General features: G+C 40.8%; 1 protein-coding gene and 1 non-coding gene across 2 annotated transcripts; both read right to left on the bottom strand.

Annotated features, from left to right (window-relative positions):
* Positions 1 to 4,939: 4,939 nt before the first annotated feature.
* LOC117409689 (5S ribosomal RNA) lies at positions 4,940 to 5,058 on the bottom strand. The gene has a single exon (XR_004545538.3). It is a non-coding gene; the product is annotated as a 5S ribosomal RNA (ribosomal RNA).
* Positions 5,059 to 8,387: 3,329 nt separating this feature from the next.
* On the bottom strand, positions 8,388 to 11,889 carry LOC117970094 (myb-related transcription factor, partner of profilin-like). The gene is made up of 2 exons (XM_034917973.2): positions 11,362 to 11,889; positions 8,388 to 10,050 (listed from the first exon to the last, which is right to left on the bottom strand). Exons 1-2 carry the CDS (start codon positions 11,813 to 11,815, stop codon positions 9,398 to 9,400), a joined length of 1,107 nt encoding a protein of 368 aa, XP_034773864.1. The 5' UTR covers positions 11,816 to 11,889; the 3' UTR covers positions 8,388 to 9,397.
* Between the last annotated feature and the right edge of the window lie 5,473 nt (positions 11,890 to 17,362).

A 17,362-nucleotide genomic window follows, 5' to 3' on the forward strand; every position in this document is an offset into this window, starting at 1 on the left:
GAGGGAACTTAAAAACTTAATAAAAGAAATGTAACTTGCATAATTCTTAATGATTAATATTCGTGCAATTTACATCTATAAGATTAACCTCGTTTGGAAACTCTTATTGGTAGATTGCTGGGGAGGATCTCCTTTCGGTTCACCTTATTGATTTGGATTTCATATTTGGGTACTCCCAATTAAAAGTTGACTACACAAAACACACTTACAAAGGCAGAGAAAGTAAAAAAAGAATTGATGTCTAAAACAAGATGATGTACCAGATGTAGGTACTAAATTGGACTACATTTTTTATCTTGAAAGGTTGTTTAAATTAGAATCGCAACAGAAGAATTTTAATTTTGTCAGCTTTGAGGGCATTTGTTAATTCTTCGCGCAGAACGAATACCATATATATATATATATATATATATATATACAGATGTGCTCAAATTTGTTGGTACCCTTCCACAAAAAACAAAGAATGCACAATTTTCTCTGAAATAACTTGAAACTGACAAAACTAATTGGCATCCACCATTGTTTATTCCATATTTAATAGAAATCAGACTTTGTTTTTGATTTTTTTATTCAACTTAATATTGTAAATAATAAAACAAATGAAAATGGCATGGACAAAAATGATGGGACTGCTAACCTAATAGTTTGTTGCACAACGTTTAGAGGCAATCACTGCAATCAAATGTTTTCTGTAGCTCTCAATGAGACTTCTGCACCTGTTAACAGGTAGTTTGGCCCACTCTTCCTGAGCAAACTGCTCCAGCTGTCTCACGTTTGATGGGTGCCTTCTCCAGACTGCAAGTTTCAGCTCTTTCCAATGATGTTCGATAGGATTCAGATCAGGACTCATAGAAGGCCACTTCAGAATAGTCCAATGTTTTGTTCTTATCCATTCTTGGGTGCTTTTAGCTGTGTGTTTTGGGTCATTATCCTGTTGGAGGACCCATGACCTGCGACTGAGACAGAGCTTTCTGACACTGGGCAGTACGTTTCGCTCCAGAAAGCCTTGATAGTCTTGAGATTTCATTGTGCCCTGCACAGATTCAAGGCACCCTGTGCCAGGCGCAGCAAAGCAGCCCCAAAACATAACCGAGCCTCCTCCATGTTTCACTGTAGGTACAGTGCCTTGCGAAAGTATTCGGCCCCCTTGAACTTTGCGACCTTTTGCCACATTTCAGGCTTCAAACATAAAGATATGAAACTGTAATTTTTTGCGAAGAATCAACAAGTGGGACACAATCATGAAGTGGAACGAAATTTATTGGATATTTCAAACTTTTTTAACAAATAAAAAACTGAAAAATTGGGCGTTCAAAATTATTCAGCCCCTTTACTTTCAGTGCAGCAAACTCTCTCCAGAAGTTCAGTGAGGATCTCTGAATGATCCAATGTTGACCTAAATGACTAATGATGATAAATAGAATCCACCTGTGTGTAATCAAGTCTCCGTATAAATGCACCTGCACTGTGATAGTCTCAGAGATCCGTTTAAAGCGCAGAGAGCATCATGAAGAACAAGGAACACACCAGGCAGGTCCGAGATACTGTTGTGGAGAAGTTTAAAGCCGGATTTGGATACAAAAAGATTTCCCAAGCTTTAAACATCCCAAGGAGCACTGTGCAAGCGATAATATTGAAATGGAAGGAGTATCAGACCACTGCAAATCTACCAAGACCTGGCCATCCCTCTAAACTTTCAGCTCATACAAGGAGAAGACTGATCAGAGATGCAGCCAAGAGACCCATGATCACTCTGGATGAACTGCAGAGATCTACAGCTGAGGTGGGAGACTCTGTCCATAGGACAACAATCAGTCGTATACTGCACAAATCTGGCCTTTATGGAAGAGTGGCAAGAAGAAAGCCATTTCTTAAAGATATCCATAAAAAGTGTCGTTTACAGTTTGCCACAAGCCACCTGGGAGACACACCAAACATGTGGAAGAAGGTGCTCTGGTCAGATGAAACCAAAATCGAACTTTTTGGCAACAATGCAAAACGTTATGTTTGGCGTAAAAGCAACACAGCTCATCACCCTGAACACACCATCCCCACTGTCAAACATGGTGGTGGCAGCATCATGGTTTGGGCCTGCTTTTCTTCAGCAGGGACAGGGAAGATGGTTAAAATTGATGGGAAGATGGATGGAGCCAAATACAGGACCATTCTGGAAGAAAACCTGATGGAGTCTGCAAAAGACCTGAGACTGGGATGGAGATTTGTCTTCCAACAAGACAATGATCCAAAACATAAAGCAAAATCTACAATGGAATGGTTCACAAATAAACATATCCAGGTGTTAGAATGGCCAAGTCAAAGTCCAGACCTGAATCCAATCGAGAATCTGTGGAAAGAACTGAAAACTGCTGTTCACAAATGCTCTCCATCCAACCTCACTGAGCTCGAGCTGTTTTGCAAGGAGGAATGGGCAAAAATGTCAGTCTCTCGATGTGCAAAACTGATAGAGACATACCCCAAGCTACTTACAGCTGTAATCACAAAGTATTAACTTAAGGGGGCTGAATAATTTTGCACGCCCAATTTTTCAGTTTTTTATTTGTTAAAAAAGTTTGAAATATCCAATAAATTTCGTTCCACTTCATGATTGTGTCCCACTTGTTGTTGATTCTTCACAAAAAATTACAGTTTCATATCTTTATGTTTGAAGCCTGAAATGTGGCAAAAGGTCGCAAAGTTCAAGGGGGCCGAATACTTTCGCAAGGCACTGTATGGTGTTCTTTTCTTTGGAAGCTTCATTTTTTCATCTGTGGATATAGAGCTGATGTGACTTGCCAAAAAGCTCCAGTTTTGACTCATCTTTCCAAAGGACATTCTCCCAGAAGGATTGTGGCTTGTCAATATGCATTTTAGCAAATTCCAGTCTGGCTTTTTTATGTTTTTCTGTCAAAAGTGGAGTCCTCCTGGGTCTTCTTCCATGGAGCCCACTTTCGCTCAAAAAGCGACGGATAGTGCGATCAGAAACTGACGTACCTTCACCTTGGAGTTCAGCTTGTATCTCTTTGGCAGTTATCCTTGGTTCTTTTTCTACCATTCGCACTATCCTTCTGTTCAATCTGGGGTCAATTTTCCTCTTGCGGCCCCGCCCAGGGAGGTTGGCTACAGTTCCATGGACCTTAAACTTCTTAATAATATTTGCAACTGTTGTCACAGGAACATCAAGCTGCTTGGAGATGGTCTTGTAGCCTTTACCTTTACCATGCTTGTCTATTATTTTCTTTCTGATCTCCTCAGACAACTCTCTCCTTTGCTTTCTCCGGTCCATGTTCAGTGTGGTGCACACAATGATACCAAACAGCACAGTGACTACTTTTCTCCATTTAAATAGGCTGAATGACTGATTACAAGATTGGAGACATGTGTGATACTAATTAAAGAAACTAATTAGTTTGAAATATCACTATAATCCAATTATTTATATCTTTTCTAAGGGGTACCAACAAATGTGTCCAGGCCATTTTAGAATATCTTTGTAGAATAAGCAATAATTCATCTCTTTTCACAGCTTCTTTGCTTTATTCTATAACATACCAAAGGCATGCAAGTATACATGATAAAATAGCTTTTAATTTCATCATTCCGGAGGAATGAAGCATTATTTCAGTGAGCTGTAAGGGTACCAACAAATTTGAGCACGTCTGTGTGTGTGTGTATGTGTGTGTGTGTATATATATATATATATATATATATATATATATATATAATCTCCAACTACTAACCAGGCCCGACCTTGCTTAGCTTCCGAGATCAGACGAGATCGGGCATTCTCAAGGTGGTATGGCCGTAAGCGAACGACAATCTTGGTTTATCTCTTTCATAGTATTAAGTTAATATCATTCATGCAATGACAGGTTGGGGGAGGGATTTCCAGATCTCTAATTTGTCACAAACGTTAACATTTAAGCAGCTCTGGGCTCCACGTGTGCGGGCCAATAGCAAGGCTCATGCATGGTAATACGTATATCTTGCGTTGTTCCACACTCTCCCATCTCATCCATTCTCCCTGCTTGGCCTGGGAAACGGCCTTTACGCACCTCATCCTCTCCTCCTGTTTTTGCACCTCGTTGACCACCAGCTTCCTCTGTTGAGCTGACGCTGCCTTGTGCCATGTAGGAGGAGCTGAACTGAGACCAAGAATCCCTCTTCTATGCTGAACTTGCCCCATGATATCACCGATTCGAAGGGCAGCCTTTGCATAATAAGCAGAAAACTTAGTACTGTATTATTCGTTTGTCCCTTAATTAGCCTGTCAGTTTCCTAGACAGAACAAGATTAGGCACATCCAACAGGACCACACACACACAGCTACTACTACTACCATTGTGCACAGCATCATTACTGTAATAACTTCAGTATTCCAAAAGATCATTAAATACAAATATAAAACAAAACATAAAACTCGAAATTAAACCTAACACACGTGATCCATACAGAAACCCTTACGCTTTAGGAAATGTGAGCCATGAAGTAAAATACAGGTAAACAGCACCTCCCTGCACAGGTTATGTAAATGTCCAGTTTCAATCCAGCGAGGGGCGGGAGTTTTCAAGCAGCACTACACTCACGCACAGGACAACAAATTGACAGCTCTCCCAGAAGCTTCCAGCCGGGGGCATGTTCAATACTGTATAATAATAATAATAATAATAATAATAATAATAATATCTCTGTATGCATGTCGGTGTCCCTATAAATCTTTTTTATTCTATTTTATTTTATGTACTGTTTTTAACTTTCTGGGTCACATTTCGTCACGAATTGAGGAATGGTGTGTGCAACATATTAAACTATCATATTTGTTCCTGTGTGGGATGGGACAATAAAAAAACAAAAAAGAAAACGATGTTTAGACTTACAGCTTCCAGGATAGTAACATAAATAACAAGGGAAATAGCGCCCCCTGTCAAGCTGCAGAAAGAAAAGCTTACAGCACCTGGTATTCCCAGGCGGTCTCCCATCCAAGTACTAACCAGGCCCGACCTTGCTTAGCTTCCGAGATCAGACGAGATCGGGCGTTCTCAAGGTGGTATGGCCGTAAGCGAACAACTCTTGGTTTATCTCTTTCATAGTATTAAGCCAATATCATTCATGCAGTGACAGGTTGGGGGAGGGATTTCCAGATATCTAATTTGTCACAAAGAGTAACACTTAAGCAGCTCTGAGCTGCACATGTGCGGGCCAATAGCAAGGCTCATGCATGCTAATACGTCTTACTAGAAGGGAGAGCTAGCTTTGAGGTTTGTTATTATTTACAAAACCACTGCCAAAAATGAGTGACATTCCACCTGTTTCCATTAATATATTTGGGGATGAAACTCCAGATAACTGGTAGAACACCAACTTTCTGAGTGAAGACAGCAGTCCATCTGAAAAAAATATAAATAAAATATGTGCACCAGCAACTTTCAAGAGTAGACACATAACAGTAGATGAGGAACAGCTAAATGAAATAGAAGAGAACAAAGACTGAAAAAACACTAAAAAAACAACAGCATGGGCTGTTAATCTGTTAATCAATCTTAAAGACTGGATTTAAGAAAAAAATATGTACATTCATTTTAAGGACATAAGGAAAAAAAATCTCAGCATCATGTTATGTGTTTACTGCCCAGTCCCTGACCACCCCGACGCCTCCTCAAGACTCATCCCTTCTGACAGCACCTGTAGAACTCCTCTTTTCCCTCTGGACACTTATCACTCTTCCTTAATGCGCTTTACTTGCACTTATCTGCTCCCTATTTTACTGCATTTAATCCAGTACTTTACAGCGTATTGTACTGTAATCTGCCACAAGTGTTATTCAATCTGTAGTATTTTGCATTTAATCGTATCCCGATGTAACTATCACTGACACTGTTATCTGCTCCGATATTGAACCGTATTTTGTCATATACTTGTACTTACTAGAATTGAAGTCATTGTGTTTTATCTTGCTCTTAATTGTATTAATACTTGTACTGTGATTCTTGAAATTTATTTTTTGTTTACGACTGTAAGTCGCCCTGGGTAAGGGCGTCTGCTAATAAATAAATAATAATAAATACATATTAAGGGAATTTTATGCCAGTGCAAAAAGTTCAACTGGGGACCAATATTCAGTCTCCAGTTTTATAACGCTGAGAGCTGGACTAAATAGATGTTTTAACAGTAGAAGTTTTAACATCTCTGCTGACAGCGAGTATTAAATCAACAAGAACGTATTCCTGTCAGTCATGAAAACTTAGAAAAGCACGTAAAAACAAGGCCAGACACCACCCCCCGAATTACTTGCCTGGATTTTAAGCATCTGCGAGAAAGTGAGGCACTGTCCCCTGACACAGCGGTCGGCTTGGTGCGTAAAGTCTGGTTTGATCTTCAACTTAATCTGGCACGATTTGGACAGATCTTTTGAGATCCGAAAGTATGAAAACGGACTTGAATATGTGTGCCTCGCATATAACGAGTACACAAACTCACCTGATAGAGATACAGCTTCAGCATCCATGGCAGCTTTTCCCCTTACTTCCTCTGTGTCATTTGAAACTCAGCCCATCATCAGAGTGTGCTCAGTCCTTTCGTTTCTAGCGAGATGTCACTTTCGATGCAGAAATTCACAATAAACAGACATGTGCAATTTATTTTTAATAAGCAAACAATAAATTAAATTTGGGAATATATTACATTGCGGATGTATACACAATAAAAGTTTCTGGTTTTGTCTTAATTTAAAATGTTTATTATTTTTCATCCCCCAAATGACAGTTAGCCATGTTATAAGCGAAACCACTTGCGGTTCCGATGATTGATATATATCACTTCTGGGGTGGTTAAAGGCCCTTGGCTGACACCTCGGGCCTTAACACCACCCCAGGCATGGTATATATCATGGGAACCGCATGGCCCGTCGTGGTTTATACCTTACATATTGTAGCGATCTCGCCCTCCGCCTGTTTGTGGATTGCCTCGCCCTGTGTTACTCGCCTGCCTGCATTAACCGAGATCGCTACAGTGGTGTCAGAAGTGGACGTAGTTACCCCGGCATGTAATTGTTGGACTGTAGCCTGGTGAGCAAGTCTGGGGCAGACTTGAGGCTGGCAGGAGAGAGTGTAGTGCAGAGAGCAGTGTAGCGGTATAGTGTGGGAGAAACGAGGAAGCAAAAAGACAAGGCGAGCAGCAGAGTTTTGGATGAGCTGGAGCGGATGGATAGCGGAAGCAGGGAGGCCGGCCAGGAGAGAGTTACAGTAATCAAGGCGGGACAGTATCGGGGCCCGAACAAGGAGCTGCATGGAGTAGTTGGTGAAGAAGGGGTGAATGACGACAAGGAGAGACAGAAGGTGAATGAGTGAAGAAGGGGAAAAAATCCAGCAGAGTGGTTAGGGTTGGAGAGGTGGATGTTGAAGTCACCTAGTAAAATAACAGGGTTGGAGGGAGAGAGGAGGAAGTCAAGCTCATCAAGAAAGTTAGTGAGGGAGGGAGACAGAAGTCATGTTCCCCCACCCCATCCAGAGGGGCGAGGAGAGTGGGAGAGGAGGTAGAGAGGAAAGGGCGGCTGGAGTGGCAGTGTTATCAGGGGAGATCCAGGTTTCAGTGAGAGTTAGGAAGTCAAGAGAGACAATGGCAGAAATTAAGTCAGCTGGAAGCCAAGCGACAATTCCAGAGGGTGCCAGAGAAAGAGCGGGGGGTGGGGGTGAGCAGGGGAAGAGTGAGAGGCAGGGAGATGAGGTTAGGAGTTAGATTTGCGGTGGCAGGGAGGAGACAGAGGAAAGGAACAAGAGGATTACAAGGATATTAAAGATAGTCATGGTAAGGAGCAGTAGTGGAAAGGAAGTAGAATCGGTACAGGAGGGGGTGGTGCGAGAGGGAGACGAAAACACAGATACAGGAGGAGTGAGAGCATTAAATAAGAGAAAAGAAAAAGTAATTTATACAAACCTGGAGTTGGAGCCGTCAGATCGATGCAAAGTTTTTGCAGTCGGTCCACATTGGCCTGTCCTCGTTTGGACTACCACAGTGTAGACCATCGACCCTTAGATGATGAGGCCCTTTGATGAGCTGGCACTGACTGCTGGCACACTAGGTTAGCGTCAGTGCTTACATAATGCCCTACAGGTTGAGAGCTGGGTGCTCTAGACAATTGGCTACAGATTACCCTAAATCCAGTCAGCTGTGCCCTGTGTACGAGTTGCTATATTGTTACACCAACACAACTCGCTCACATTACAACCTCAACTGACAATCATTCACTTTACAAATGTGGTGAAATAGCCCAGATCTATTTTAAAACTATAAAAAAATTTGGAACATCCACCTCTTCACATCAGTAAAACATTTAGACAATACCGGACAAGCCAAGCCAGCTTCCGAGACAATCAATTAAAGCAGTACAGAGATCCTTCTTATGAAACGTTTATTTTTTTCATCATGGTGGCACTTGTTACTAACAGAGAAAGGCGGCATTTTAAAAGGGGAGAGGAAGAAGAAAGGATCGTAGCCTGAAAAACAGCAAGACCCCGAATTGTTAGGAAGGCATGCCTTTTTAGGTTTGTCAGAGGAAGAAATCATCACGATACAGATTGAGCACAAACACAATACTATCTTTAAATGAGGAAATTAAAGAGGACATCCATCCTCTCGCTGGTAGGAGTCATGCTGTTCCTGGCCTAGTCAAATGATTGTGGATATTACATTATTTAGCATCTGGGTCATTTCAAATGACCATAGCTACAGTTGCTGGCATCTCACAACCAACCTTTTCAAGATTTCCAGTCGGTACGGCAGGCCATGCTAAAACTGACCAGGAAATCTCTCACATTTTCCAGAGATGACAGCATTGTAGGAGCTCAAGCTAGGTATGTTAGTGGAGACTGTAGTTTAGCATAGTAATGATGTATAATTGTGCCAGCAGATTTTTGTTATAATTGTGCACATCGGTCCACAAGCTCTGTCATTGAGCGGACATTTGGTTTGTTAAGTCGCTTCAGAAGTCTGGACAAATCTGGGGGTGTGGCACAGTAATAAACCTGACAAAGTTTGTCAAATTATTGTTGCATAATTTAACAGTCAACAATGGATTTGCTGGCGATAGACAAACCTATAAATGTCAGAACCCCACCATAATAATAAAATGAGATGCGACAATGCTGGACGTGGAAGAGAAATTAGAAAAAGTGTCACTACAGAGCTGGAAGTATTTTCAATATGTATTGTCATAATACCAAAAGAAGATGCTTCAAGCTTGTATTGAAGCAGAATTTATTTTTTTGCTGAAGTCAAGTGATATCATTACATCTATCATAACTAAAACATGTTCATTTTTACAATGTCCAAGCCATAACCATGCAATGTAACAGCAATAATATTTTCTAAAAATATTGGATAACAGATTGAATGCACTTTTTAGTTACTGTCGTCTTCCTCTTTTCCCTTCAGGAGGCGAAGGATCCATCTGTCTGGAGATACCACCAACGTGTATGCGTAACCCTCTTCTCAAAGGTTGTGGTGGAGTCATGGATGGGGTTGTTGTCTGCGATGTCCCAGGCGTGCTGCTGCCAGATTCACCCGGAGTCTCACTAGATCTTTCAGCTAGCTGCCAGGCTAGCCGGTTGAACACATCAAGAGCACCTCTTAATGTGTTGTTAATGGCTGCCATGCTCATCAGCATCTGCCTATTGTGCTCAGTACTATTTTCTTGCCACCTTTCTAAGGTCTGGCAAATTCTGTGTTGAGTAATATTTTGGTTGCTCATATGCTGATTCAGCCTTTGCAGGGAGTGTTGCAGCATACTGTGGTTCTGCCTTTGTTGCTCCAGGATGACAGAATCATAATCTGCAGGTGTGACTGCTTGTTCCCTGGGCCTCTGTGGGGTACCAGCATGTGGAGATGGTGTGATGGGTTCCACATGTATGGAGACTTTATCCTCTTCAACAGGCTGGTCAGCATACACACCTGCAGTGGAAGGAGTTTCCTCTCGCTCGTCCATTTCACCTTCCTCAGCTGGGCTATTAGGACTGTGCGCACCTGCAGACCATCCACCTTCCAAAACATTTGTTGAACCTACAATTTGAATAACAATATCACATTTAATTTACCTCATGTTGAGGGGAAACAAATTCAGGGCTATTACTGTGTCAGAATTCTGAAAAAAAAAATATATTGAAACCAACAACTTGCTAATTATTTATTATAGTACAGAATGTATGTTACAAGAGAATTGTCATTCATTTGCAACATTACTGTATGTAAAATCCTGACAATGAAATGATTTACAACAGGGATGACACCGGACCAGACACCATGAGTGGTCCGATCCAAATCTATGGATTCAGGTCCGGTTCCACCTTAAGGAAGTCCAGTCCAAACAGTGGACTATGTGTAAAACAGTGTATGCTCCTAAGACTTTAAGCATTCACTTTTTAAAAAGCTCTACAATAATAAATACATACATAAAAAGTCACATCACATAGACTTTAATGAGGTCAGCATGTAAACGACATTATACAACAGGAAATAAAATCAACATAACCCTTATACAACAAAACCCTATAATGTGGTTCTTTATGCATTACCAAACATGTTTGTACTACACATTCTCATTACACTTCCTCCATTCCATTTTCTTCCGAGAAGTATTTTGCAGTGTCAACTACCACATGAACCACATATACATGAACTGTGGCCTGTGAACAGTCTCTGGGAGCACTCGATTTCTGGTAGCAGAGACAATGTCTCCAATGTTGCTAAATAAGCTTTCTGAAGAGGTACTTAAACACACATAAAACCATCTTGGCCACGTACTTAGGTGAACCATTGTGAACTTTCCACCATTCCAGTGGATTATTGTCCAGGTTAGGAAGTGGGAGTGCATTGTAGTGGGCTATTTCAAACTAATGTCATCACACAGAGGGTTCAAACTGTCTATGGACAGGTTTAACCATTCATATTAAATGGAAACAGTAAAGTTACCTCTGAAATGGTTTTTTTTTATACAAAAGGTTATACAAAAACAATATGTTACCTTGAGTAAATAAATGACATAAATTTAGATACTTTACACGATTGTTATACCAAATTAATCATGATATATTGCTTATCGCTAATTTACAAGGCATTACAACTGTCATGAGAAATGCCATTATGTCCTCTGTATGTATGTATGTGAAATATATATATATATATGTTTTATAACTATGTTATAATGAATGTGTTGTCTATAAGGAATACACCTTTACACATGTATATGTATTATTATATGTATTGATAACATATGTTAATTTAATGTAACACATATGGTATATTACTGGGGTTATACAATTTTATTTAATAAACACCTTAAATAATTAAACATGTCCACAAATGTTTATGTACCTGAACTTTGTTGTGTTTTCTCAGGATCTCTGCATGTGCCTATCTGCCCTGACAGTCCCTCCACTTGTTCTGGTAGCAGGATAGAGGCTATCATCTCCTCCATGGGTGTCAGGGGTTCCTGGGCAGAAGGACCCCAACCAGTGGTGCTGGCAGCTGCTCGGTTTTTGGCCAACTTCTCCCTGGTCCTTCTTTTGGTGTGTGTCCACCTTTTCTTTAGGATTTTAATGGAACGCTGCGTCACCCCCAAGGCATTTATTTTTTGTTGGATTTCTCTCCATATTTCCTGCTTTCTTGCTGTGGTTGTTTTATTGGAGCAGCTCCCAAACAAAACATAATAGTGGGCAACCACCTCATCCACCAGCAGCTCCACTTCTGCACCTTTAAGTTTCAGGCTTCTCTGCCTGGTTTTAACCTGTGAAGAGGACTCGCCAGATTCTGACACTTCTGACTTCATTTTGGGCTCACAAAGAAAATGCTTGCAAAACCTCGCCTAAACTTCCCCACACTTCCTCTAGCTCCGGCCCTCTGTATGGCGTCATTTCCTTAAGGCGCGTCTTATTAGCAAGGCGCACACTACGGTATGATAATGTATTGCATATCATTGGAGGACAGGATGTCGTTCCTACAGCTACATGTGAGTTGCTGCGCTCAAGCGATGGGTGGGTCTGCATGAAAGCCACCCTACACGTTTGTGTAAACGAGATAAAAAAAAAAAAATGTAAACAAATCCACTATTTTAACAAACGTTTGACCAATTTTCATAATGAAAAAATACTCGAACGAATGATCCGGTCACTATTATCCGTTCTGGGTTTTACTATGCTCGTTTTGTTCTCTTGTTATTTTGGCACAATAATCTAAACACTGCAATTGCTTTATATGTTTTGTGTTCTGTTACTATATACTGTAACGATAACTAACAAAAATCATTATCCAGTACCTTTGTCTTAGTTTTTTTTTTTTTTTTTTTTTTTTTTTCCTCGAAACTGTTGCCAAATTATACAATTATAAACTGGTGTCCACAGCCAGCTATCTGTCTGGTTCTCGACACTCAAAGTAATTTTTGTTTCAGTGAATACACGTTTTATAGTATCCTGAATGGAGATAGAATTGGTATAGTACATTGGGGCGTATCTTTGCTGGTAAACTGGATCGTTGCTAAATTGCTGAGCTTTCTTTATCAATACGATTAAACCAAATTGTGGGTAAATACGATTGACAGCCCTGCATTACACCAAGTAAAGTATATTAACTGGTTCTGTATGCATTGCAGAATATGACAAACGTTAAAATATATTCTATTATTAGAAATAGCTCTCTACTTAAAGTATTGCTGCCATTGCAGAAGCTTCCAACAGGGGGCAATGTAAAGTTTCAAATGTGGAAAGTACAGTATAATTCTCTCATGTTTGGTTCATACTGTACATGCATTTTTTAAGTGTATTTTTCAATAGAAAGCTCTAATGTTAAGTATGTGTAATATTTCTTATTAACTTTGATTGTTTTTGTTGAACTGTTGTGGTTTTTTTTTTCTTTTCTGTGAATTTTATAGTTCAGTGGAACTCATTAGTATGGAAGGATTCTGGTCAAAAACGCGTTATTTAGTACATGTTTCAAATATTTACACGTATTGATGATCCAATCAGAATACATGAAATAGTATGTGTTCAAAATAAATGTAAATGACCTAAGGGGTCTACGTCATTTTAGAATAATTCCGAATCATGCCAATATAGTCGCTTGTAATGACTTCGTATTCCCAGCGTAATTACAAGAGTAACCAATCACCTTCGGGATAACAAATCAGTCATGAAACAGTTTTAAAAAGTCAAGAAAAATAAAAATTGCAAATATGACGGCGAGAGGTTTTATTTTATGGTACAAATATAGATTTGCTGAGTTACCAGGCGTCTCAGGAAAACTTTCCCCAGTTTTTAGCCCTGTTTAATTTATTTTTTTTGGTCATGTCCTTGCTATTGTATTCACATTTTAAAAATACTGTACAAAAATATAGCAATTAATTGTTGTGATGTGCATGTTGACCCTGACACGATTCAGTTTATATTAACAAGGTACACAACCGTTTATTATTATTTTTATTTTCCAATTATATTTATATACCGCCACGAATTGGGTGGTAATGGCAAATCTAAGTCGATTTTTAATTGGATAGTTTATTGCACATACTATTTTCTTTAACTCCATTGGTCTTATTTCAATTTCAGTGATTTGATTGGCCAAATGAGTATGTATAATAATTAGAATTACAACACAGACTAAATTAAAATTAGAACGTGTACTAAATATTTGAAACACGTTCTGAATAAAATGGTTTTGACCTTGAATGGCCTTCCATACTTTGCCATGCATACCTAGTACACATATTAATTTGGACCAATCAGAATATAAAATAGTATGTGTTCTAAATAAATGTAAATGAACTACACGTTTTCTACGTAGGGGCTGATCATTTTACAGTAGGACCTATGGGCTGGTCATTTTACAGTAGTACCTACATAGGGCTGGTCATGTTACAGTCATGCACTTAATTAAAACGTAATGACACACATCTTATGTCAATCAAATAGTTTACAGTTATGTCCAAAAGTTTTGCATCACCTAGAACTTTAGGATTGAGACATCATTTAAAATTATAATTAAAATCATCATATATATATATATAACATTTTATTTAACATCATGTACCAGGAACAGTAACTAATGAATTCATAATATTGAAAAAACTAAATATAATTAAAAATATAATTAGGTGTTATGTGTATGAATATACTTTGATACCCTCAATATTGGGGATGGTTGGGCATGTTTACCTTTTGAATGGTGTTTTGTAATGTATGTTACATTAGTAAAGTTAAAGTTAGTTTCGGCTAGGAAAAAAAAAACAAAAAAAACAAAAAAAATCTTCTCCCGCATCAGCATCTCACGTAATGAGGATTTTCAAATGGAAAATTGAGAAGAAACTGTGAAGTAGCTTTGAAATTAGGTTAAAAAATGATGTAACTTGCACAATTACTCAAGAAAACTGTAACATCCAAGAAGGATAGAAGTTGTTGAGTTCTAAAATCGGATATATTTATACAAACTCAAAACATGTTCTTGACCTTTTGAAAAACTCAAAATTCAAAGAGTTACCTGGATAATTTCTGATTTGTAATTGCTCGACCTTTTGAAAATATACGCCATTTATGCCTGTGCGAAAATTCAAGATACTAACCTTCAGTATTGTGACTGCCAAGGCAACCATCTTGTGAATACCTTTGTGGCAGGGATGACAGAGGTTGAGGCTCAGAGACAGTTTGAAAGTTCAAAATAAAGCTTTTTAATAAACAAAAATAATCAAATAAATAGGCACAAGGGCCAAACAAAAAGGTTTCAAACACAAACAATCTACACAAAACAAAACTTACAACAAAAAATATGGCTTCCAGGCTGGGCATTGCCTTCACTGGTTTCAAAAACTAACAAAACAGCACACACAGAAAACCGCTTCTTCTCCTTCCAAAACTCTACCTCCTACTGGGATGCTGAGGCCTCCTTTTATGCCAGGTGGCTGAATAATAATTGAATAATTAATTGGTGGATTGCTCCCACCTGAAGCAATCAACCTGGGCAGGGAGGAGAATTTAACTCCTTCCCTGCCAGTATTTCTAAGGGCAGAGCCCTGCTCTGCCACACACCTCCCTCCACGTACAAAGTACAGAGGCCGCAATCGGCCAAACTCCCCCCCCCACTTTGAACCCAAGACCTCCCCCCAAGAGTCCCATTTTGTCCCTTGGGTGGGCTATTTCAGCGGGCGGTGGTGGGCGGGGTTGATGCCGGATCCCCCAAGCTTCCTTCAATAGCGGGGGCCCCGGACCTTCAAAGCCCATGAACGCTGGTAGGGAACTTGGACCCTCCAGCAGGAGCAGCGATGGTGGCATCTCTAGTGGTGGAAACAGGAACGGCTGCCCGTCTTCCTCTGGTGGCGGAGGCGGGAACGGCGGCCCGACTCCCTCTGGTGGCGGAGGCGGGAACGGCGGCCCGACTCCCTCTGGTGGCGGAGGCGGGAACGGCGGCCCGTCTCCCTCTGCTGGCAGAGGCGGGAACGACAACCCCTCACGAACAGCAGGCGGACCCTCTGGGACAACAGGCAGAGACGATGGACCCTCAGGAACAACAGGCAGATCCTCTGGAACAGGAGGCGGAGGCGACGGCCACTCCGGCAACGGCAGTTCCAGCTCCTCCAGTGGCAATGGTTCCAGACACTCCGGCGTTGGCGGTGGTGGCTGTGGCCATTCTAGTGGCCTCTGAAGTCGGGGTGGCACCTCCTGCCGTCGCAGTCGGGTGCGCCTCCCCTGAGCTCCTCTCAGCAGCATGTGCAAAGGCTGCTGAGGGGCTTCAGCCTTCTTCTCTTCTGGCTCTCGGGTCGGCAGCTCCACCTCTTCTGACTCTCGACGCACCGACTCCCCCCTCTTGGGCTCTGGACGCACCGACTCCCCCCTCTTGGGCTCTGGACGCACCGACTCCCTCCTCTTGGGCTCTGGACGCACCGACTCCCCCCTCTTGGGCTCTGGACGCACCGACTCCCCCCTCTTGGGCTCTGGACGCACCGACTCCCCCCTCTTGGGCTTTGGACGTTCGGGCTCCTCCCACTCAGGCGCAGGACGTTCGGGCTCCTCCCACTCAGGCGCAAGACATTCGGGCTCCTCCCACTCAGGTGCAAGATGTTCGGGCTCCTCCCACTCAGGCACAAGATGTTTGGGCTCCTCCCATGTCTTCCTTCTTCTCCCCATTTCTTTTTTTTTTTTCTCAAAAAAAACCTCACAAAATTCAAAAAACAAACAAACAAAAAAATACTGCCCTGAGCCTCCAGGTGGCGTTATCCCACTCTGACACCAAATGTGGCAGGGATGACAGAGGGTGAGGCTCAAAGACAGTTTGAAAGTTCAAAATAAAGCTTTTTAATAAACAAAAATAATCAAATAAATAGGCACAAGGGCCAAACAAAAAGGTTTCAAACACAAACAATCAACACAAAACAAAACTTACAACAAAAATATGGCTTCCAGGCTGGGCATTGCCTTCACTGGTTTCAAAAACTAACAAAACAGCACACACAGAAAACCGCTTCTTCTCCTTCCAAAACTCTCCCTTTTATGCCAGGTGGCTGAATAATAATTGAATAATTAATTGGTGGATTGCTCCCACCTGTAGCAATCAACCTGGGCAGGGAGGAGAATTTAAATCCTTCCCTGCCAGTATTTCTAAGGGCAGAGCCCTGCTCTGCCACAACCTTGCATTTCAAAGTTTGGGTCATTGTTTGGAGTCGCATCTCAGATATGACACAACAATGATGACAGCCACATTAAAAGAAGTTAAACCGTCTTTAACTTAGATTTTGTATTTTGTTTTTGCTCTTTTAAAGTGGGGAAGCAGAACATCAGTACAGAGGAACGATTCACCACTTCAGAAAAATCTAGAAGCAAGAGGGAGTTCCAGGTTTTTTCCAGGAGCCTTCTCTAATGTCCTGCGTGGGACTGGTGCCTTGTGCTGGCGCCATGATAAAATCAAAGACTTATTAAGTAGAGGGGGGTCCTCTACTTAATAATAAAATACATGTGCTGGTTAGCAAAATAAACATTTAGGCTCGAACTGAATATGACCTGTTTTGTTGAACTTGCATAATAAGGTGGTAAGTTCGACAAACATTTTGTGTTCCACTATTTCCACTCTAAACAATGGATTTAAAAATGTTTTCTATCTTTTAAATGTCCATTTGGATAACACCAAGGAGTAAACCTGTTCTTTCATGTTGTATTTTTTCATACTTGCAGGGGTAAAAAAAAAGAAAGCGCTTGCACAGAATCTTTAGTACTGTAAGTTAACATTTCCATCTAACTTAGACCCCAGTCATATCTTAAAGGTGTAGGAACTACTTTTTTAAAAATCAATTTTCCTTAATTAGCTTCAGCACACTTTCATTTTAGTTTCATTCACCTAG

Source organism: Acipenser ruthenus, chromosome 2, assembly GCF_902713425.1.
Source record: "Acipenser ruthenus chromosome 2, fAciRut3.2 maternal haplotype, whole genome shotgun sequence".
Taxonomy (NCBI): domain Eukaryota; kingdom Metazoa; phylum Chordata; class Actinopteri; order Acipenseriformes; family Acipenseridae; genus Acipenser; species Acipenser ruthenus.

Excerpts from the sequence above, each read along its gene's own strand:
- LOC117970094 (XM_034917973.2), bottom strand. The coding sequence starts at position 11,815 with ATGAAGTCAGAAGTGTCAGAATCTGGCGAGTCCTCTTCACAGGTTAAA. Across the intron at positions 10,051-11,361 it reads GAAAACACAACAAAGTTCAG|GTTCAACAAATGTTTTGGAA; the intron begins GTACATAAACAT and ends TTCAAATTGTAG.